This window comes from Oryx dammah, unplaced genomic scaffold (assembly GCF_014754425.2).
Source record: "Oryx dammah isolate SB20612 unplaced genomic scaffold, SCBI_Odam_1.1 HiC_scaffold_20, whole genome shotgun sequence".
NCBI lineage: Eukaryota > Metazoa > Chordata > Mammalia > Artiodactyla > Bovidae > Oryx > Oryx dammah.
The window spans coordinates 12,898,418-12,922,045 of NW_024070204.1; the positions used below are offsets into that span (position 1 = coordinate 12,898,418).

Here is a 23,628-nt window from a genome sequence, read left to right on the forward strand (position 1 = left end):
TGATCCTGAACCACAGCCGCACCTGTCAGAGTTGTCTGGCCTTTGCTTTTCAGTCTTGACACATCCTCGTCTGCCGAGCAGCTATCATTCTCACATCCTTGAGCCCAGGTCTCCTGACCCTGTTGTATCCATGGACACAATTAGATGGACATGTGGTATGCTACACTATTTGCTTCAGAACGTGGTCTGATCTCCTGCCCATGAAAGTTGATATCTATGTATTTATGTCTCTGGACACCTCTTTACTTAACAGGATCCCTTTTAAACACTATTCTATGTTGTCATGCAATTAAAAAATAGTCAACTCTGTATTACATTTCTTAATGTTGCATCCAGTGTTTATTAGGAACTGTATAAATAAGTGATAGCTTTTTTAACAGTAAAAGTGAAAATTGAATAGATCTGTAATTTTGTAATCACACTGATTGATGAGGAAAGTGTGAGTTCCAAAAAGCATAAAGTTCTTTCTCCCAGTGTACCATCTCCATGGCGACATCTAATTTTGACCTATAACACAGAAAATCGTGCTTACTAATGATTTTCTCGGAGCTGCTTTGATTGCAGTGGTAGCTTCCAGATTACCGTGGGCATGAACAGTTCTCACACCAGGTGATTGGCAGGACTGGGCTGCTGTCTTGGCCTGCAGGAACTTAGCTCGGCCTCACCTGACCTGACCAGTCTCATCCTCCAGCCTGGTGGCCAGGCAGCCTGCCCACGGCCCTTGGCACTTCTGGCAAAGCACAGAATTCTCTCACCGTTTCCATTGCCTTCTAAAAAAAGGGTCATCTTGACATGGGGACTTCGATTTACCTATGATGCAATTTCATTAGATCTTAAATTGGCACTAAAGTTTAAAATAATCTGATGGCAAGTAAACAGCTTCCCCAGCTGTGTCATACCACCGTTTCTAGCCTAAAACGTATTTGCAGCTGAGCTGTAAATTCAAGGCGATGGTGGTTGGAACTGGATGGGCAGAGAAGACTTTCAAAGGAGGGATTTCTGTTTTCTTTTTGCCCTTTAAATTTTTTAAAATCTGAAATAGTTTCAGGCTGTAGAAAAGTGTTAGAGCAGAGAGCTCCCCCCCACCTTGACCAGACTGCCCAGTTTTATGCGCCGTCTGTGCCCCCTGCCCCCCACCTGTCTCCAGCTTGATAGCACATCACCACTGATACACACAGCCATCCGTCTCGCGGACCATCTGCGTCTCCCCTGTCCCAGCCATGTCTCTCTCTTTCCAGTCCCAGAAGCACGCTGTGGGCGTATCTTCACACTGAAACATTCCTTAGTCTTTCGCTGTCTCATGTCTTTGACAGTCAGAGATTCCGGGCCTTTCCTTCTGTAGCATGACCCTCAACCCCTCGCCCGTGCGGGCTGACTGGGCCGAGTGTCAATCCAGGGGCGCAGGATATCAAGCTCTCCTGCAGCCGTCGGTGCCAGCCTTGGCCGCCTGGTGAGCTGGGCGTCTGTAAGGTTTCTCCAGTGTAAACTCCCCAGTTAAAAGTTTGTCTTGGATGAGCGAGTTGTGGGGCAGTGTACGGATATAACAGGAAACACTTTGATTTGAGGATAAGGCCATGAGTGCTGGAGAGGGCCGTGGGGCTGGGAGACCCTCCAGGCTCAGCGTGGAGGGCTGTGTCCTGTTGGTGAGCCACACCCTGTGAAGGAAGCCCCGTAGACGATGCTGGTTTGAGTCAACGCGTAAAAGTTTTGAAGACGAATCACTGTTTCTTTACGACATGTATACGTTCACTTCGATAAATGACTGCCTTTATGCAGCTTGTGTATTTTTCCCACTTTGTTCAAATTGTGGAAATACTGTCCTCGCGCTGGGGACCTGACACAGTGCCACGTTCAGGCCTCACTGACCTGTCACAGGTCATACTTGGCTCTTGGTTTGTTGCGTTTTGCAGCCACCAGCAGTGATCTCCAGGTATTGATCTTTCTTTAGATCAGAGCAACAGTCTGCATGCGAGTGAAGGGGACTCCTGCTGGAGACGCTGAGCTCTAATCAGATTTAGCTAGAAGTGTAGAGACCCATGTACTGGAATAAGAACAGGCAAGCCTCTGAGGTTTGGCAGAGCCTTTCGGAGGGTGGTGCACAGGAACCCAAGTTACAGATCTTACATGCAGTTTTGATTAAAAGTAAATAATCAAGAACCAGACCATTGTTCTTGATTTTAAACAGTTAAGTTTCCTCTTAAATGTTAAGGACAAACATACCCCTGATATCCTAAAATTTTAACCTTCAACTCCTTTTTTGCTTTATTTAGCACTTGCATTTTTCCTAACTCATTTAGGTATTAGAGTATATTAGTTTGTATATTTATAAAATGTTACTGTTTCTAAAATGTAACTTCCACTGTCCTTCACGTCACCAAGTACTATATTCCAAGAAAAACAAAGAGCAGAATGTGAAAAAATGAGCCAGCTTGATCTTTTGAAAAATTACAGCAGGTTAAGTCCTGCTTTTTGATAGTAAATGTTGATTTTCATCTTTTACAAATATTGTCCCTTTGTGGGACAAGGTTTGACTGCCTGAAAGCTGAAAACACATTTTTAGACAAAACATATAGCTTAAGTAAATTGATTCACCTGGTTCTATAGTTAAAAAATTCAGAACTGTATCATATACCATAAACTCATATATACGAACTGTTTTCATACTTACATTATATGTGAATAATTTGGCTGCTATTTTCAATTTTTTATTTTATTAAAAATGTAAAATGAGTTAAATTAAAAATTTATTTTCTGCTGGTTATTCTGTACCATTTAAAAATCTTTTATTTCTGTACAATAGAACAGTCCCCTTTATAAAATTCTAACATTTTTCCCCATATAGTTCTTCTGTACTTAAAAAAGACAAAGACATTTTGCCAGAAGTTACTAAAATGTGTATATGATGTCTTTCATGTGCTCAAATAAACCTTTTAAATTGACACATCTGTGAACAACACACTGAAATAAAGTCAAGTTCTTTCTGAAAGTTTTATTGGAGAGGTGCTACATAGGGGCACGCACTTCAAGTTCCACGGGGTCCAGTTTTGATACAACAGATGTTCTCCTGCCTGGGATTTTTCTGGCCACGTCTGCTGGCATACTCTCTACCCCCAGTGACAGTATAGCAGTAGCACCAGCAGAGACGGTTTAATCCCTGCTTACGGCTCCCAGAAGAAAGAGCTTTGCTTAATGCGTCCCCTTATGTTAAGGTGAGATGATACGCTCACGTACTCAGTCACTTCCTGCTGCCCCTCCAGCCTGAGCAGGCATGTTGTTCTAACCCAGTAATGATTCCTGCTCTTGAGCTCTGTCAAACAGTTGCACAGATGTCAAGAAAGATGAGTCGGAATATTCTTGCTCAGATCATGTATTCTCAGTAGTAGCATATTAGTGGTGTTGCGTGCATGCCTTTGGGAACGTGGTGCGACCTGGGAGCCCACTGGGTCATTCTGTATTGTGGTTTAAGATGGGAACAGTGGCTTGAGACAGAGGGTGACTTTTTGCCAGTGGGGAAGTCCCAGGGCTTGTGGTCCAGGGCTGGTGTGGTAGGTCTCTTAGTAAGAGGATCCCTACATCCTTTTGTCTTTTTGCTTTGCCTCTTTTAGCAGGTGGGCTATTATCCTTATGGTTGCCTCAAGGTCATCAGTAGCTGCTGAAGCACCAGCCATCTCCACCAAGTTCTTGGGAGCAGGGAAGAGAAATAGGCAAGGGGGAATGAACATACTCAACCTCCTAGACAGCTTTCTTGGAAGCCCCATTCAACAGTTTTAATTACTGCATGTTGGCCACTCCTGTTTAAAAGTGAGTCTAGGAAGTGCAGCTTTAGAGCTAGGGTATTGTGTTCCTGACCGTGGGGTTTGGCTGTGATGGAGAAGCTAGTGGACTCTGGGAGGCAGCGGTTAGTGTTTGCCCCACACCTTCTGATCTGTAGCCTTACAACATGTTTACCAAGTCATATGCTCTGGTCAGCATTTCCTGACTTACATGTTTTATAAGGAGTAAAAGGCAGAAGGAATATTTGTAAGCAATTCTTTCTAGGTTCTGTACAGATGTGAAATGTGTAACTTGGAGTATTGGTCCTCAGTCCTAAGAAATGCTGCACCCCCATTGTTTGACTGAAACTTTATGATACCTGCTGAAATAAAATGTATGGGGTGGTAATCTATTTTCAGAAAAAAAATTGTCTATATAAATTCAGTTCACTTCAGTTCAGTCGCTCAGTTGTGTCCGACTCTTTGCGACTGCATGAATCACAGCACACCAGGCTTCCCTGTCCATCACCAATTCCTGGAGTTCACTCAAACTCATGTCCATCAAGTCGGTGATGCCATCCAGCCATCTCATCCTCTGTCATTCCCTTCTCCTCCTGCCCTCAATCCCTCCCAGCATCAGAGTCCTTTCTAATGAGTCAACTCTTCGCATGAGGTGGCCAAAGTATTGGAGTTTCAGCTTCAGCATTAGTCCTTCCAAAGAACACCCAGGACTGATCTCCTTTAGAATGGATTGGTTTGATCTCCTTGCAGTCCAAGGGACTCTCAAGAGTCTTCTCCAACACCACATGTGCTACAATATAAATTAGAGACAAAAGAGAAGGTAATTTATGATAAAATGTGTTTCAGTCTTCACATACCTGAGTAGAGCAAATAGAAGATAATTAGGTATTCAAGTGCTGGCCATGTATTTAAAACCTTTGTCAATATGGCCGCTACAGATGCAGACTGGATGTGCATTATATTTGTGACTCAAGTACTGAGAATGGTATTATCATACCGGTATTTTATTAATAAAGTGCAACTCCTGGAGAGCGTCAAAGAAAATCAAGCATGCCTTCCTTTGATTAATATGGTAACCGCATTCCTGGAAAAGCCAGCATGTATTAAGAGCAGGTGGAAAAAAGAAAAGGAAAAAAACCTCCTCATTTATACGTCCGAGCCTAACTCAGATTATTGGGTTGGCCATAAAGTTCGTGCAGGTTTCCCCAAATGAACTTTTTGGCCACCCCGTACGAAAAGCAGGGTGGTATTTGATTCAGCGGTGATAGACTGCTTCTCTGAATCGGCCACAATAAATCCTCTCCCCAAAGTAGTCGTCATGCCTCCCCCCAAATCATTGTATCAGAAGTGCCCGCACAAGTGTCAGTGACTCCGGGGCGCAGCTCCCTTCTTCGGAAGACTTGCCTTTCCCCTGTTTTTGTTTGTACACGTGCCTGACACAGTGCAGTCGTTTAGTTGTACCTTTTTCCGGTTCCCTTTGGTTATGTCAGCTTGCTTTGTTTCTGCTTCCGTTTTGCTAACTTGATGTATGAGATCAGTTTTAACCTGCAAAGTCTGATAGCACCAGCCTTCCTAAGAAAGAGTCAGCACTTCCAATAGAGGTCTCAGGTTCAGTTATTAGAAAAAAAGATGTCACATTCCAGCACGATTTCAGTTGTAAAAGGATTAAAGGAAGAGATTAGAAAATTCCCCAGGCCTCTCGCTCACCCCCAGGTTTTGGCTTCCTTTGGCCAGTCCCACTCACCCACTGTCCCCATCTCCTCTGTGGTAAGGCTTTGCCCCTGAACCCATTTTGTGACTGTCAGCAAGGCCCTCTTTTGTTCCTCCTTTTCATGGATACCCGAGGAAACGTTCGGAAGAATCTGAGCGCAAAGGTCCTGGTCCTGTGGGTGGGCTTAGGAAGCACCTGAATCACGCATACTTCATGTGCATCACATCCTTCTGTCCAGTCTGATCGAGCCGTTTCTATCACACCTGGCATAACCATTCCTAAGTTTAAAAATACATAATGCTTTTCTTTCTGTATTCCACCCGTACCTTTCCTTGATTTTTTTTTTTTGATTAGTCTGTTGGCTTTCATTTAACTGTACTTGGATAGTTAACTGTTAGAGTACTGAACTCTCCTTTAAAAATGATGGCTGTTTAATTAAAATAAGTTAGTAAACTAAATTAAAATGGCACTTTAGTTTTCTTTTTATTTTATGAAGTAAAATTGCTATCCAACTATGTCACAAAGTGTAAGTACATATTTATTGCCTGGTGCTAGATTAGTCCCCCCCCCCCAGATTTCCAGATTCAGCTTTAAAATTTTGCTCCATTGTAATTGTTATGTTCTCTCTAATATAACACAAGAAAAGTATTACTTTTAAATTTCGGTTTGCAGGTAGTCCAGCAGTGAAATTGTGTAAGTCATTTGGGGTTTTGCAGGTGGCGCTAGGAGTAAAGAAACTGTGTACAGCGCAGGAGACAGTCCCCAGGGTCAGGAAGATGCCCTGCAGGAGGGCATGGCAACTGACTCCCAGTATTGCCTGGAGAATGCTATGGACAGAGGAACCTGGTGGGCTACAGTCCTGGGGTTGCAAAGGGTTGGACACGACTGAAGTGAGCTAGCATACATGCACACACGCACGCATATGTCATTTAAGACAGAATGGTTGTGTGTGTGAGTCATTTAGTTGCATCAGGCTCTGGGACCCCGTAAACTGTAGCTTGCAGGCTACTCTGTCCATGGAATTCTTCAGGCAGGAATACTGGAGTGGGGGTTGCCATTCCCTTCTTCAGGCGATCTTCCCAACCCAAGGATCAAACCCGGGTCTCTCCCGTTGCAGGCAAATTGTTTACCATCTGAGCAACCAGGCAGAATACCATGCTTATTAAGACTAGCATCTACTACAGTGTTTTGTGAAAATTAAAAGTCCTTTTATTTTAACTCCATGATTTGCCACATTTGGTTTTGTGACGTCACTGAATAACGGATGGGTTTGTTCTAAATTTTATTTTAGTCTTTATAAAACGTGCCTTTGAGTGAAACTCTGATTTACGTTTGGGTGTGGGTGTGTACAGGTGAGTGTGTGTCTGTGCGGACCTGCTGTGCTCCGCGGCGTGGCCTGGGCAGAGCCGCGCTTCTGGAGCAGCCACCAGCTTACAATGGCTCGTGTGTCCCGCCGGCAGGTGAGCCAGGACGGGAAGTCCCTGCTCGACAAGCTCCAGCGGCCCCTGACACCCGGCAGCTCCGACTCGCTCACAGCCTCGGCCAACTACTCGAAGGCCGTGCACCACGTCCTGGACGTCATCCACGAGGTGCTGCACCACCAGCGGCAGCTGGAGAACATCTGGCAGCACCGCAAGGTGCGGCTCCACCAGCGGCTGCAGCTCTGCGTCTTCCAGCAGGACGTCCAGCAGGTGAGCGGGGGTCTCCTCGGGGACGCCTGGTGCTGGGGACCCCCCACATGTGGGTGCGGGTGTCCTCACAGGGGCCCGTGTGGTGGCACCGCTTCTCCTGGGAGCGATTTGTGTTGGGTGAGAGCATAGGTGTGGGTGTCATAGAGGAGACCCGTCTGTGCTCGAGAAAGTGAGATAGGCCTGATGGGGGAGAGACGAATACACACACATGCACGCACGCACACACAGCTTACACGCACAAATGCGTGTGCGCACACACACGTGTGCAGCTTCTGTCTCACCATGTGTGAGAGCCACGCTCTTGACCATGCATGTTCAGGCTGCTCACGCCCTGAGCTCGTGTGCCTGGAACACAGGAGACGAGGTAGGATCTATCCCAGAGCCCCTCGGTTTCCATCTCACAGCAGCTCATCCTCAATTGCGTTTATTTGTGAGAACAGTGCCCCGGGTGCTTGTGCACGGTGCTGGGACAGTTCTAGGTCTGTCTCCGCTCGGATTACTTAATCGTAAGCCAGTTGTGTTTCTCTCCCCACTTGTCAGGAAGTGCCATCTCAGGGGCTCGGGAGTGCTTCATAAATAGTTGTCTAATTAACGTATAGTAGGCTTTTACAAAAGACCAACTGTTTCTAAACAGTGGACAACTTTGTTGTTGAATGTAAGAGTAAGCCCCGTCCTGGTCCTGTGTATTCCCTATGAAATAAGAAAGATTGTCCTGCTACCAGGGTCTTAAGGATTAAAGCTGGGGGGGGGGTGGCTTATAAAGTATAATATAGCTTTAGTAAGAAGGTAAAAGTCATGTCTTTGCCCTAAAACAGAGGGGAAGGCCAGGGTGTAGATGAGGTGTCACTCGTGATGAGGAGCTCTGGGTGTGCGGGGAAACCCGTGGCATCCAGGGAGGTGGCTTGAGGCCACAGTGATGGGTTGGGGACAGAGCCTCCCCCGGACCCGCAGAGTGGCTCATTCTGCAGTCCCCCGAGTACCACCTGAAGGTGAGGGGTGCCCGCTGTCGGGGCTGACGTGTGGCAGTGCACGTGAGTCCTCCACACGCATTGACCACCCTTCTACTCTTAGTAGGAGTCTGGTGAGTCCCCGATCCTTTTAATTACTCTCTCTGTGTGTATATATATCTAATAATTTATTTATTTATCTCTTTCTGGCTCCACTAGGTCTTCACTGCTGTGCAGGCTTTCTCTAGTTGCAGGGAGCGGGGTCTGCTCCCTAGGGGTGGTGCTCTCCACTGCCGTGACTTCCCTTGCTGCAGAGCACAGGCCCTGGGGCACCTGGGCTCAGTTATTGTAGCTCCTGGGCTCCAGAGCACATTCTCAATAGTTGTGGCCCACGGGCTTCGTTGCTCCACCGCATGGGGGATCTTCCCGGATCAGGGATCAGACCCGGGTCTCCTGCATTGGCAGGTGGGTTGTTGACTGCTGAGGCACCAGTGAAGCATCTATGGGTTTAATTTTTCCGTAGTGTGCTTTGATTCTACTGGTGGTTTTTGAGTTCTCTGCAGTGTGCATGTTCAAAACGCATCAGGAATCATGATATGGATGTGGTACCTGCCTGGTTGCACTGTTGTATTAGTCATAGAAGGGGACTGGCAGGGAAAAGAAGGTGGAGGAGTCGTGGTCTTGGCATAACCATGAGAACTGAAGTTGTGAGGTTGAAAGCACCATTATTAGTTTCTCTTAATTGTCCCCGAACTGTCACAGACTGTGAAATATTAACAGTTTCACTGTAATTATTAAAGGATTTTCTTGCCTGCATCCGTATCCCTTGGATCAGGTGTTCATTATGTATCCACGGGCCAGCACACACTCTGGGCCCATAACGGGAGCAGCAGCTTTCCTCTGCCTTCTCCAGCTCTCAGAGCTCCTTGGGGTGTCCAGTCCCATAGGAATAAGCTCCTGGGCCTCTCTCGCTTCAGAAAAGGAAGCTTTGGGGAACAGGCTGACGAGTCTGACCACCTAGCTTGGTGCCAAGCACTAGCTGTGCTCGAATTTGAAAACAGCCAACATTAATTTTTCTAGGTAGAAAGGTAATTATGTTAATTGCAAAACGAGTTCATTAAGCTGGCCATGTTTTTTCTCGGGAACCAGAACAGGGTTGGATGTGGGCAGGAGGTGTTTTGCAGTCCATGGCTCTGTGAGCATTCCGTAGAAATAATAATTGCTCTTGAAGGGAAACGTTTTGTCGATTAAATGATCGGGAATGGTTTGAACTCGTTATACAAACAGGAAACTGCTCTGTCGGTTTGGCTTGTGAGGCAAGGAACCAAGTTGATAGCATGAAGCAGAGCAGGCAACTGCCCTCAAAGGATTCTGTAGGATGTCAGAACTGAAAATGTGTTTCTGAAACTTGAGAAGTTAATCACACACAGGGAAAAATTCTGCTCTCTTGAGCATGGGCCAGGAAAGGTAAGCTGAGGATAAGCGAAGAAAATAGTAGAGCTTTAGAAAGATGCCATCAGCAGAAGATACACTTGTAAAGACCAAAGCAAAGTCCACAGAAACATGATAAGCCAGTTAGCCAACCCACGTGCGGTTTTGTCGGCTTGCTTTGGATCGTGAGGCGGCATCTGTAAATACTGAGGAAGAAGAAAAAGAGCTTCCACATGAGCGGTGAGGATGAAGATGTTCTTGTGAAGACAGCCCTCCCAAAAGAATGTAACCCCGTCTGTGAAAGATTTCTTGCAAGAAAAGGTGTGAGACCATTAATAGCGAGTGCCCCCGAGGAAGGAAGGCTTGGGGGGATGGCATTTGATTTTTAAAACACGCGTAGTTTTGGTTTAGTGGTTAGTTTTCTTTTGTGTGTTTATTGTTATAACAAGCAAAGACAGTTTCATAATTTCTGTGTGGACAGTATTTGGGGTGGGAGTCAGGCGCTGTGGGGTGAGAGGGCTTGAAGTGCTGTCCCAGAGCACTGACCCTGGGTCCAAATCAGAGGATGGGGGTGGGGCAGGCAGCTGGAAGGCTTGCTGAAGACCTCCCCAAGCACACATCCTACCTATTAGACAGTATTAACCGTGGCCATCGTTAGCTTAGAAATGAAACAAGTACCATTGGCCATTCCCAGGTGGTGCCGGGGGAAGAACCCACCTGCCAGTGCAAGAGCCTTAAGAGACGTGGGTTCAGTCCCTGGGTGGGAAAGATCCTCTGGAGGAGGAAATGGCAACCCACTCCAGTATTCTGGCCTGGAGAATCTCATGGACAGAGGGGCCTTGCTGGTTGCAAGGAGTCGGACATGACTGAAGTAACTTCACACGCACACATGTCGTATGTCTTCGTGGTCACCTGGTATGCCTATTCCTTTAGCCCTTGGTTTACTCTCAGGGCAGCCCTCAGTGGATGTTTGGTTGAACGAATGAATGGAGACTTGTGTGACTGCCTGGCAGTGTTTTTTAGTTTAGGACCAGCTTCAGTTTACCGTAACAACGCGCTGCATCGTTGCTGCACTCCTTCACGTGAGGTGGGAGTGTCGGAAGCAGGCCATAGCAGGATGCCGTCAAACCCGTTCTCCCGCTCACTGGTGTGGTCTGCCTGCCTCTCAGCTTGGTGGATTTAGTGGCTTCAACATGTTGCATGAGGTGAATGGGCCCCAGAAACCCACTTTCCTGAAGTAGGCTGACTGCCCCCAAAAAAGCCCCTCTGACGGGGAGATCTTCTCCTAAAAAAGCCCGTGGGTCCTCCCCTCTTGTCCCACTGCAGCCCTTTCAGGGGTTCGAGCGTCACCCTCGCTGAGTTACATCTTGGAAAAACTCTTCTCCAGGTGAGTGTTGGACTGCTAGCTAATACTCTGGGGGAAAAATGGTCAAGCAGACCTAGTCCACTCTGGATTTGTCTTGTCCATGCTTCATTCTTTTTTTTTTTTTTTTTTTATAAATACCTAAAATTAAATGTGTGATATTCTGAGAGATACACATGTTGACTAGGTCAATTTTGACTTGCCTAGTGAGAGTGGACTATTTAATAATAGTCCAGTGAATTAGCCCATAACATGCTCAGAATAGCACCTATGTCTTTGCCTGTTGTAGAGTATGATTTTGCCAAGGCGTGAACTTGATATTGCCCATTAAGTTGCTCCCCAGATGAGGGAGTAAATAAAACTAGGCACCCTCACGGGGGTCATCTACCTGCCATGCATGTGCCATCTAAGGGGACATCTCTGTGCCATAAGGACTTAAGCGGATATAGGGGTTCCAAGGAGCTTTGTCCGAACCCTCAAACATCAGGGGCACAGCGTGTAATCAAGATGCTGGCTCCTGTTTATCACAATGTAAGTGCCAATTTGCCAGGTGCCAGGAAGATCTTCCTGGGAGACGCGGGGTTTGAGCTGATCTTGGATGGGTGGGTGGAAAGTCAGGCGGTTGCCCATTGGGTCACAGGAACTGGGGGATAGAGGAGAGATGAAATGGCAATGTCATTTCTCCACCCAGCTATCTGGAGAGCTGGGTGGGTGCAGATCTGGAACGGTGACCCCCACGCCTAAGGCTCTGGAGTTGTTTCTGTGAGCTTCGGGACACACTGAGGGCATGGTTTTGTGAACCTGAGCGCCCGTCTGTCTTCTTTCGTGGTCTTGGCCAGCCTGCAGAGGCTTAGCGCTTCCCCGTTTCACCACATCAAGGTCAAACCCGCAGGCTGTGGGTTTGACTTGATTCTCTGGTAGCAGAGGACGGGTTGGCTTAAAACTCAACATTCAAAAAACTAAGATCATGGCGTCTGGTCCCATCACTTCATGGCAAATAGATGGGGAAACAATGGAAGCAGTGAGAGAGTATCTTTTGGGAGCTCCAAAATCACTGTAGGTTGTGACCGCAGCCATGAAATTAAGACGTCTGTTCTTGGAAGAAAAGCTATGACCAACTTGGACAGCACGTTAAGAAGCAGAGACATTACTTTGTCAACAAAGGTCAGTCTAGTCAAGGCTGTGGTTTTTCCAGTAGTTATGTATGGATGGGAGAGTTGGACCGTAAAGAAAGCTGAGCGCTGAAAAATTGATGCTTTTGAACTGTGGTGTTGGAGAAGACTCTTTAGAGTCCCATGCACTGCAAGGAGATCAACCCAGTCCATCTTAAAGGAAATCAGTCCTGAATATTTATTGGAAGGACTGATGCTGAAGCTGCAACTCAAATACTTTGGTCACCTGATGCAAAGAATTGACTAATTGGAAAAGACCCTGATGCTGGGAAAGATTGAAGGCAGGAGGAGAAGGGGACGACAGAGGATGAGATGGTTGGATGGCATCACCAACTCAATGGACATGAATTTGAGTAAACTCCAGGAATTGGTGATGGACAGGGAGGCCTGGCGTGCTGCAGTCCATGGGGTCACCAAGAGTCGGATATGACTGAGTGACTGAACTGAACTGAACTGAGAGGATGGAATCCACTCATGCTGGAATAATGGCTCTGGTTGTAGGGTGAAAAGTGCGGTGTGAGAGCAAGATTCCAGGCGAGGAGATAGGCTGGGTCCCCATCATGGACCAACATGCAAGTCAGGGGGTCTTGGAGGACAGGGATGAAGGTCCAGGGGGCAGTGGGCTGTGTCTTTTCTCTGGTGTTTTTGCCAAGTGTCTGGTGTAATAGATAGTATTTGTTGAAATGAAGGAATAGATGAAGAAGTGGAAGAAGTTCCCCGATTTTGCTAATTGAAAACTATCTGGGGTTAAGGTGTCTGTGTTTAGAATAGGGGAGAGTTGGCCCTGCAATGGAGTCGTCATCTAATTGGGAGATCCTCATGAAGGAATCTTCATGGTTAATGTTGGGGAGTAAGGGGTGACCAGAGAAGGGAGGGATCATTTCCTTGCCTGGGAACGTTGCCAGCATGCGAGATCCTTAAAATATTAAAGATTTCGGCTCCTTGAACACAAAGAAATGGGTTTCAGGTCCACAGAGAAGCAAGTCGCGGTTCCACCTTGGGTCCCGGGCTGCTAGGCTTTTGCCAGCTAGGTTTTTGACATCCCTCGGTGATGCCTGACCCTGCGGGTTCCACCCACACTGGGCCTGGCTCTTCAGGGATGGTCCCTGCACCTCACTGGTCCTGTGCTTGTTAACTGAAGTCAGAGGATGGATTTTCTCATCAGGATCATTAGGAAACCTTGAGGTTTAATACCCTCTTCTGTTTACATTTCCACAGTCACAGATCTGATTGCATCTCCTGATAAAAATGGTGACGTGAAAGTGAAGTCACTCAGTCACGTCTGACTCTTTGCTACCCCGTGGACTGTAGCCCACTAGGCTCCTCCGTCTGTGGGATTCTCCAGGCCAGAATACTGGAGTGGGTTGCTATTTCCTTCTCCAGGGGATCTTTCCGACCCAGGGATCGAACCCAGGTCTCCCACACTGCAGGCAGCCGCTTTAACCTCTGAGCCCCCAGGGAAGAATAGTTAGATGATGCCCATCTTTCCTGGAGAGTTTCTCAGGTCGAGTTCCGGAGTCCTGGAGCGAATGTTTGCTTAGGGATTGGGAGCCTGCTAGGAGCAGACAGAGGCTGACTGGTGATCTTTCTGGGGGCTTTGGAGCGAGCTTTCAGTGTCTTTTATCACAGGACTGGAGAAGAGACTTGATTGTCAGTCATCTTAGTAACCGCAGCTCTGAAGGAGCAGACAGTTCAACCATGGGGTTAAGAAGGGTGGGAGAAGAGCCGAATTTCTTGCCTGCAGGGGATGCAATAAGGAAGTCAGGGTGTGGAGCTGTGAGCCAGTGGGATGGGGCGTGGGAACCCAGGGGACTTCAGGGGACTTAGGGGTCAGGATGGCAGGGAGAGGACAGAGCCCAGGACAAGCCTCAGGCAGCTTGGTCTCCCCTCTGTGGGGTGCCAGCCACATCACCAGCGTCCCCGAAGGCAGCGGTCTTTTTGGCACCAGGCACCGGTTTCGTGGAAGACACTCTCCACGGACCAGGGTTGGGGGACAGTTTCGGGATGACTCAAGCGCATTATGTTTATTATGCACCCTTTTTCCTTATTACTACATCAGCTCCCCTCAGATCATCAGGCATTAGGTCCTGGGGGCTGGGGACCCTTGCCCTAAGAGGAAGGTGCCCGGGGATAACTATGTATGCACATGTGTGTCTGTATTTCTGTAGTTGTGTGTGTATATCTATAGTTCAGTAGCTAGACTTAAACTGTGCATAACATCTGGACCTATTTCCTAGATAACATCTGGAAATATTAAGATGTTTCTTGGACAGCTTTGGACTATTTTAGATCGATTTCCAAATTAAGAATGGGAAAAGTAATTTTTTAAAGTTTGGGAAGTTCCTGAAGGTGTCAGCCTGTCTTGGTGGTGGTGGTTTGGTTGGAGTTTGATGGGAATATCCAAGTGAGGGCTTCCCTGGTGGCTCAGATGGTAAAGAATCCATCTACAATGCGGGAGACCTGGGTTTGATCCCTGGGTGGGGAAGATTCCCTGGAGGAGGGCGTGGCACCCCACTTTAGTATTCTTGCCTGGAGAATCCCCATGGACAGAGGAGCCTGGTGGGCTATAGTCAGGGGTCACCAAGGGTTGGACACGACAGAACGACTAAGCACAGCACGTCCAAGGTGAAACTTTGTGAATAACAACCTACCTACCTCCTTTCTTTCCTGCCTCCTTCCCTGAGGTTCTTTGTTGTCCTTAAGAAATTGTATGTACTTATGTAATTAAAGCTAGGATAATATCAGGAGGAGTGAGTTGTATTTTTTCCAGAAGGATGCATGGATGATGGAAAAGCTTAGAAGCCTGCCAGCTTCTTTCTGAGGCTTTTCCCCCTGATTCTGCCCCTGCTCCCTTCCGGCCAAGCAGATGTGCGTGGAGCGCGGCTCCTGCCTTCCCAGGCTTTTGTGGTGGTTGGGAAGAAGGAGCTCTTGCCACGCAGGGCAGTTGGTTCTGAATCATATGTTTGCTCTATGTAGCTGGACTGTGATACTTTAAAAATAAAAAAACAAACTTCGTTTTCAGGTAAGCCTTAGGCTTAGTCTACTTTGAAATGTTCCAGAACCTGTTTTTTCCAATGTATTCGTTTATGTTGGCTGTGCTGGGTCTTCATTGCTCACAGGGGCTACTTTCTAGTTGTGGTGCTCAAGCTTCTCATTGTAGCGGCTTTTCTTGTGCAGCTCATGGGCTCTAGGCCTGTGGGCTCTGGAGTTGTGGTTCTCGGGCTTTGAGTGCAGGCTCGGTGTTTGGGACACAGAAGTTGAGTTGCTCCTTGGCATGTGGGATCTTCTCAGACTTCCCAGGGAAGTCCTGGAAACCATTTTAAAAAAATGGTTAGGAGTAAATTATAGAAAAAGCTTAATCCTAATTTTGAAATACATCGATGCAAGAAATGGGGAGCTGTGGGCTCTGCTGGAGAGGAATAGAGAAATGGCAGGGACCATTGGTTGTCAGGCCCTGGTGAATGCTGAAACTAGAAGGTTCCTCCTCGTCCCCTCCGTCCCCAAGAGCCCACAGACGCGTGTTGAGTTTTGTGTCTGCTCCATTTCACTGTAATTGTTACGCCACACACATCAATTCAGTTCAGTTCAATTGCTCAGTCATGTCCGACTCTTTGCGACCCCATGGACTGCAGCACGCCAGGCTTTCCTGTCCATCACCAACTCCTGGAGCTTACGCAGACTCATGTCCATTGAGTCGGTGATGCCATCCAACCATCTCATCCTCTGGCATCCCCTTCTCCTCCCGCCTTCAATCTTTCCCAGCATCAGGATCTTTTCAAATGGGTCAGTTCTTCGCACCAGCTGGCCAAAGTATTGGAGTTTAAGCCTCAGCATCAGTCCTTACAATGACTATTAAGGACTGATTTCCTTTACGATGGACTGATTGGATCACGCCTCGTACATCACAGAATTCAGAGCCGGAGGGCCATGTGATCAGGTCAGGTCTGTATTTGCCATCATTGCTTTCAGTCTTGTAATTACATTACAAGCAGGGAGTGAAGTTAAGCAGTCTGTAAGATTTCTTGCACGGCTGACCTTTTGACTTAGATGCTGAGACCATTGTCTGTCTTAAGTCTTGGTGGCTCCCTGGGGAGTGACCTCAGCCTTGGAACACGGTGCCATTAAAGGGCACTGAAGTACAGAGCAACGAGCTTGCCCCACGTCCCCTGAACAGTGAGGAGGCATCAACTTCCCAGCCTTGTTCTTCTGCCTGTAAAGAAAGACTGACTTTTGCCCTTTTCCTGGCCTGGTTATTCTTCTGGGGGAGGTTGTCACAAGGCCGGGGGATGGCAGCAACCCCCACGGACGGCTGAGTGAGGGAGGGGCTGGCTGCCCTGCCTTGATGGAGCTCCTGATTGGAAATATTTTTACATTTTAAATGGAAAGTTCTACAAGCTTGTCTTTCAGCTGCTCCTTGGGCAGGTGCATTCATTCAGGATTCTTCAGCCATCTGGGAAACCTGTGAGGAACAAAAGCCTTGTAGGGAAGTTTGGTTTTGAATATGATCTTTTTTGTTCAGTTGCTAAGTCATGTCCTAGATTTTATAATTGCCTGCCACTGTTTTCAAAATGCACTTGGGATTTGTAGTCTCCTTTGATTTACTTTCATGTTTGTTGGAAATATAGTTTCACCTGGTATTTATAATTCTGTCTAAAAGAAACCACTAGAAAAATTGTAGCCCATTTGTAATCCTGAGTGGTCAGATCATAATAGCTTTTCTTTCCAACTGATGCTTTCTGAAGGCTAAGAAAAACAAATTCATGTTTTTTTTAAAACAAAGACTGTTTTGCTTCCTCCAGCTCTTTCTACGGAATAGCGTTTGTCTTTTTCTTTTTGAAATTGTGCCTTTACTTCAAGTCAGTATTGAGTTAGTACTCATCAGTATCAAGTCAGTACTCATCAGGTTTGCTGTTTACCAAACCTTGCATTTCTTTCTACAGAACTATTGAGGAATATACAGAATATTTTATAGTTGTAGTTTTAAAAAAGTGTCTCCTAGCCCTTCATGCAGGTGGATGGTAGCATGGGTGTTACATATCTCTTGACTCTTTTCAAGCTTAATATATTAATAGTTGGTCCCAGTCTTCTGCCTGGCTCTGTTCTGGTGCCCAGAGGCCCATTCTGTTCACTGAATCCATTCTTTGAAGTGGAGACATCATGAAGTTGTCACTGGACATTTCTTTAGGAGTGAGAGGGGAACCTGTGTTTTGTAATGTGTGCTAAGAGACTGTCACATAAGCAGTACAGCAGCATTGTGAAAGCAGCATTACTCATGGTGGTACTGAAGGTCTCTCTAATCTCAAGAAAGAAAACTAATGTACTAAGTGCACTGGTTAAAGAGCAATGGAACGTTCATAGCCTGCGCTCCCGAAGAACCTGACGCGAGATGGAAGCTGCCACAGGTGGTGGTTTGTGGGTGCGGACGGCTCACGTGCTGTGTGCTTGGCATGCTGGGTATAAGGTGCCTGGCAGCTCACATCCCCGTTATTATCCCCACTGAGCAGGCAGGAAGCCGCAGCTCAGGAAGGCTGTGGCTCAGGGGACTAGAATCGAGGGCAGGGAGGGGGAGCTTGCAGGAAGACTGGGAGGCTGCCCTGACAGACAGACGGATTGCGTAGGAATGACTGAGATCCCGGGTGACGGGCAGAGTGTGGTGTTGACAAGAGGTGCAGAAGTGAATAGTGGTAACAAGGAGAACGTGTGTCTTCATCCTGAGCACCTGCTGCGAGACTGCACGTGCAGACCCCACCTCACCCTCCACTGTGGGTGTGTGCACGTGTGCACACCCCCACCCACACTCATTCTACAAGAGTCTTTACACACACACACATACCTCTACTCATCCTACAAGGATCTTTACACACACATATACACACACACACTCTCATTCTGCAAGGGTCTTTACACACACACTCCCACTCATTCTACAAGGGTCTTTACACACACACACTCTCATTCTGCAAGGTTCTTTACACACACATACACACCCCTGCTCATTCTACAGGGGTCTTTACACACACACACACACACACACTCTCATTCTGCAAGGATCTTTACACACATACCCCCCCACTCATTCTACAAGGGTCTTTACACACACACACATCGACTCATTCTAAAGGGTCTTTACAGAGGACCACCGGAGATTTATTCAGGTTCCCAGCCCGTTTTCTTTACAAGCACTGCTGGCTCGCTAAGCTCTGGGCAGAAAGGCCCCTGCCCTCAGTCAGGCCAGAGGGTCACTGGCGTGGAGCAGAGGAGGACGAGTCCAGTTGTCCCTGGACAGCGGCCTCTGGCCCCTTCCAGCTGCTAGCTGTCTATCTGCACAGCTGACCTGTCTATGGTGCAGGTGATAGGGTGAGGGACCGGTTTTGTAGAACCTCAGATTAAGGCCACTTTTATTCGGGTTTTTGAGTGAAGTGCCGTTGGCATGCCGCGCCAGCTTAGTGTTAGGCGTGCTCTGTGGCGGCCGACTGCATGCACCGTGAAACGATCACCGTGATAAGCTTAGCGCCCACCTGTCTCTGTAGAGCTGACTGCAGTATCGCCAACGCTGTGGTTGCACCCTCACCCCGAGGTGCCTCTACTCTGCAGTCTACCTGCAGGCTTGAGTGACTGGCCCTCTTCCAGGGCTCCTTCTAGACCACTGTCCTGGCCACGTGGCCCCAGTCGGTTCTGGAGTCCAGCGTCGTTTGAATCTGTGTGCTTGGTTACCGTGGTTACTAGTTACCAAGTCCCAGGTGACCACCAGTACTTTAGCAACATGTGAAACCCGTGAACACGTGCCTTTGGTATCTAAGTAACATCTTCATGAAGGTTTCTAGCTAAAGGCACGACTGACTGAGCTTTATTTGCTGGTTCTCCCCTCTCCATCAGAGAGACGGATATGTCTTTGATGTTGTCTAAGTGTTTTGTTTGATCCTGTGTGCAGCTTCTCAAGTACAGAAGCCAGTGAACTGCTCGGTTCCAATCATGACCTTAGAAAAACTGGGTTGCCTTGCTTTACTTTCACTCTTTTTCTTTAGTGTGGCGGATTTCAGCTGTCAAGAACTTTTATGTATTTTTGTTCATGAAATATTCAGCTTTCACAACAGCTTACTTTATGGAATAAATTATCCTCAAAGACCAGGGCAGAGGCATTTAAGTGTTTTGTTTTCTTGAGTTTTATTTATATGTTTTACTCTTAGAAAAACACAAACTCAGTAGTTAAAACTAGAATTGTCTGAGTCGTGAAACTTTGAGCCTTATGTTAAGTTAAAGTGCTCCTCTGTGTCTTAATAACCATGATCCCACACAAGACCCAGGCAGTGTGGGTGGTTCGGTGGTGTGTAAACTGGGGTGAGATTTAACTGAACCGTTATTGCATGTAACGTATACATAAGCAGATTTGCACTTATTAAAGTAAGAGCTCATTACTCTTAATCGTGATGGCAAGTCTGACGGAAGGTGTAATTCTCAACAAGTTAGTGTCTGGTTGCTTCCAATTTTTTTCTCCTTTGTTTCTTGCATCCTACAGAGTTTTGATACGAGAGCTGTGTCTTTAACAGATAGTCCTTCACACTGGACAAGGCTGGCCTGGTTTTTATGGCATGTGTGTCTGTGTTTCATTGTAGGTGCTGGACTGGATCGAGAACCATGGAGAGGCATTTCTGAGCAAACACACAGGTGTAGGGAAATCGCTCCATCGGGCCAGGGCTTTGCAGAAACGTCATGAGGATTTTGAAGAAGTAGCACAGGTAAGACCTTACCGTTTTCTACCAAAATATCTCTGCGGTTGGTTTTGAATTACAGTTTCAGCCCCATCTCTGATGACTTAGCTTCCACAAGGTGTGTTTGAGATGATGCCCAGATTTGCAGAGTGAAGCTGCCTCTGTCTGGACACAAAGATGACTTAAAGCAGTGGATCCTATGGTAAAATATGATGGTCTTGAAACAGGAACATGTCTCGGATGTTTTCACCATGTTTATTGTATCCGTCTCTGTTGACTAGTTTGTAAATGGGGGAATAGCAGTCTTTGAATGTCTATAATGGTGGGCCAACGTTTCTTTCCCCTCTTCTCTTTCTTTTATTTTTTTTTATTTTTTATTTTTCTGATTTCTTTCTTTTTTGCTTTATTTTTTATTTTACTTTACAATTCTGTATTGGTTTTGCCATACATTGACATGAATCCACCACGGGTGTACATGCGTTCCCAAACATAAATGCTTGTGCTTCAGAGATAGGAGGCAGGGGTGTGGTTCATTCACAGCCCAGGAGTTTGAATGACTGTGATCCTCTCCAGCTGTGTGACTTTGGAAAAGTCTCTTAACCTTTCTGAGGTTGACTCCCTGACCTGAGGAGCAGGCATGGCGGGAGCTGCTGGAAGGAAAGGGAAGTCAGGTGTGTGTGATCCTGTCAGGGGTGGTATATCTGGCCCAGGTCTTTCCTGCAGCTCGCTGCTGTCTGGTAAACGTGCCTCTCCTTTTGCTTTCTGTTTTGAAAGAAAGAGCAGCGAAAGAGGGAGGGATTATCTTCCCATGATCTGTGTAGGAAACTCTAGGAGCTGGGGTAAAAGTTGTTTTCAGAAAGAGTTGTAGGATGAATCCATCCTGAGACACCTGGTAAACCTGAGGAACACCAAAGACAGAGTCTCAACCACCAGAGAGAGAAATGACAGCGTCCCATCCCTGAGAAAGACTCAAAACTGACTTCTCACCCATAACTGCAGATTCTGGAAGCTGGCAGGATGGAGTCCTGAAGGAAGGGAACGCTGAACCTGGAATTCCACACCCAGTGGATGTCAGTTTGAGTGAGGCTGAAATAAAGGCCAAGACTCGAGAGCTTACCAGTCATGTATAGAAGAACTGCAGTGCACGGCTTAGTCAGAGCAATGGGAGGGCCGCCCCCCCGCCCAGTATAAACTCCACCAGTGCAGGGACTCAGTGGTGTTCATGTCTCTGTCACTAGCACGTGGAGCAAGGCTGATGTGGTGCAGCAGTGTTTGTTGAATGAATTAATTAAATGAATAAAAAGAAAGTATGAGAAGGAAGAGGGGCTTCCCAGCTGGCAAGAATCTGCCTGCCGAGGCAGGAGATGTGGGTTCTATCCCTGGGTCAGGAAGATCCCCTGGAGAAGGAAAAGGCAATCTGCTCTGTTACTCTTGCCTGGAGAATCCCATGGACAGAGAGGAGCTTGGCGGGCCACAGTTCATGGGGGCGCAAAGAGTTGGACAGAACTGAGCACATGAGAAGAAAGGACCGAGATCGGCAGTGAGCATAGCAATTGGTAAACGTGTTCGTAAATCGAAGGATTGGCCATTTAGGCAAAAGACGACAGACTTGGGGGGAGGTTAAAAACAAGATGGTAGAGACTTCCCTCTCCTGAGGGGACGACAGGACGAGATGGTTGGATGGCATCACTGACTCAATGGACATGAGTCTGAGCAGACTCTGGGAGATGGCGAAGGACAGGGAGGCCTGGCGTGCTGCAGTGCACGGGGTCACAGAGTCGGACACGACTGAGCGACTGAACAACAACAGAGACTTCCCTGGTGCCAGTTGTTGGGAATCTGCCTTCCAATGCAGGGGATGCAAGTTTGGTCCTTTGTTGGGGAAGTAAGATCCCACATGCTACAAGGCACCACAGCTACTGAGCCTGCGTGCTGCAGTGAAGACCCTTGTAGCCAAGAAGTGAATGCATCAAACCAAAGCAAAACCCCCGCAAAGTAAGATGGAGCAAAGCCCTAGAGCCCTTGAACACAGAAGGTGGAGAGCTATCCTGAGGGGTATGGCTCGGGTAGTAGATCTTAGATTTGTAAATGCCAGGGTGCATGGTAGCATTGTTGAATGACCACTAAAGACAGGATAGACAGCCCCGCTTTCCTTAAGTATAAAGAAAAAAGAACTGCAGAAAACCAGGTAAATAAAAACTCAGGAAAATGGGTCCAGTAGAAATGAAAGAAAGAACAACAAAAATCATGTAAGAAATCCAAAATAAGACATAGCGTGCACGCGTGTATGTGCTAAGTCGCTTCGGTCATATCCTTTTATTTATGAAATTGTGGACTGTAGCCTGCCAGACTCCTTTCTGCCATTCTCCAGGCAAGAATACTGGAGTGAGTTGCCACGTCCTCCTCCAGGGGATCTTCCCAGCCTCGGGACTGAACCCACGTTCCTATGTCTCCTGCATTGGCAGGCAGGTTCTTTACCACTAGTGCCACCAGGGACGCCCAAGATGTAGCATTTTGTCCCTAAATAGCAGTAATCACACTGAATGCCAAATAGATTATACTTGTATTATAGAGTCTCTGTATATATATATATATATATATTTAATCATACTGTGTGTTGTTCTCAAAGGGCACACCTAAAACATTAAATACCCAGGAAGTTGGAAAGTATTTTGCTGTTTGCCAGGTCGTGTCTGACTCTTTGCCACCCGACGCCACGAAAGTATATGAAACATTAGAAAAAGATCCACAAGGCAAATACGAACCATTGGAAATTGGTGTAGAAATGTTGATATTAAGCAAATTGAGTTGAAAGCATAAAAACACTAGACATAAAGAGAACCTTCAATTATAAAAGGAAGAGTATCTGTATATATCTAATGATTTCATCTCAAAATCCATAACCCCAAATAAGCAGGAGTAATCAGCTACGTATGTCCATGGGTTTTACATCACAGAGGGTTCACTTGTTTGCTGGATTTATTAGGGAACTGATGTGAGAGGTAGTCATGAGATAAGAAAGCAAACTGTGCTTCAATCCTGTTGAGTGAAAATGCCTCTTAAAAGTTTCCTCCTTGACAGTCTTCATGTGTAAAGTTAAAGTAACAGCCTAGCCTTCACCTTTCTTGATCTTAGCAGCAGGTTGGGAGAGGCTGTGTGTTCAGCAGCCTTCCTGCCCCCGGGGTGGGTCTGTGGACTTCCCTTTTCCACATTACATGGGAGCTTCCTTCTTATGGATGCTGTTAAATATTTTGCCTTCCTCTTATAGCCGAAGAAATGTGGGAAATGTGCTCTAATCTCCGGTTGACATTCCCATCAGATAAGCTCCTGCCACAGCCATGTGGTTTGAGGATGGATTTGAAATTCGGATCCTCTGAGCAAAGACGCCAGGCACCAAAGACCCTACGAAGCGGGACAGCAAACAAGTAGTTTATTCACCGTGACTGTGGGCTCGCCCACCCAGCCCCTTCCTTGCACCTTCCCGAGTGCACCCCAGTGTTGTCTGCTGAGTATCCTCCTGTGCAGCCAGCACCCCATGGACCCCTCCTTCCAATTCCTGTGGCTCCTTTCGTTCTTAATTAGGGAGCTCCCTTCTGTGGCTACCTTTGCCCTTTTCATGGTGAACTTATTTCCTCAGATCTAAGATGACCATCAGCGCTTGTCAACACTGGTGTGGGGGGCCGGGCAGCGAGGGTGGGATGCTTTCCTTGTGGGAGACATCGGTGCCCTTGGGTCTCTTGGGGAACCAAGGGTCGCAGCAGCAGCAGCTGGGGCAGAGGCAGCCTTCACACCAGTTCTGGGAAAGGCAGGGCCTGTCTGCTCCGTTTCCCC

At 47.1% G+C, this 23,628-nt stretch overlaps 1 protein-coding gene across 1 annotated transcript in view; it reads left to right on the top strand.

Moving 5' to 3' along the window:
- LOC120879247 (triple functional domain protein-like) overlaps positions 1 to 23,628 on the top strand; it is a 192,628-nt gene that overhangs the window by 162,102 nt on the left and 6,898 nt on the right. The window contains exons 11-12 of the mRNA XM_040262205.1: positions 6,945 to 7,175; positions 19,702 to 19,824. Coding sequence (XP_040118139.1) covers positions 6,945 to 7,175; positions 19,702 to 19,824 — 354 coding nt within the window. The remainder of the gene's footprint in view (positions 1 to 6,944; positions 7,176 to 19,701; positions 19,825 to 23,628) is intronic.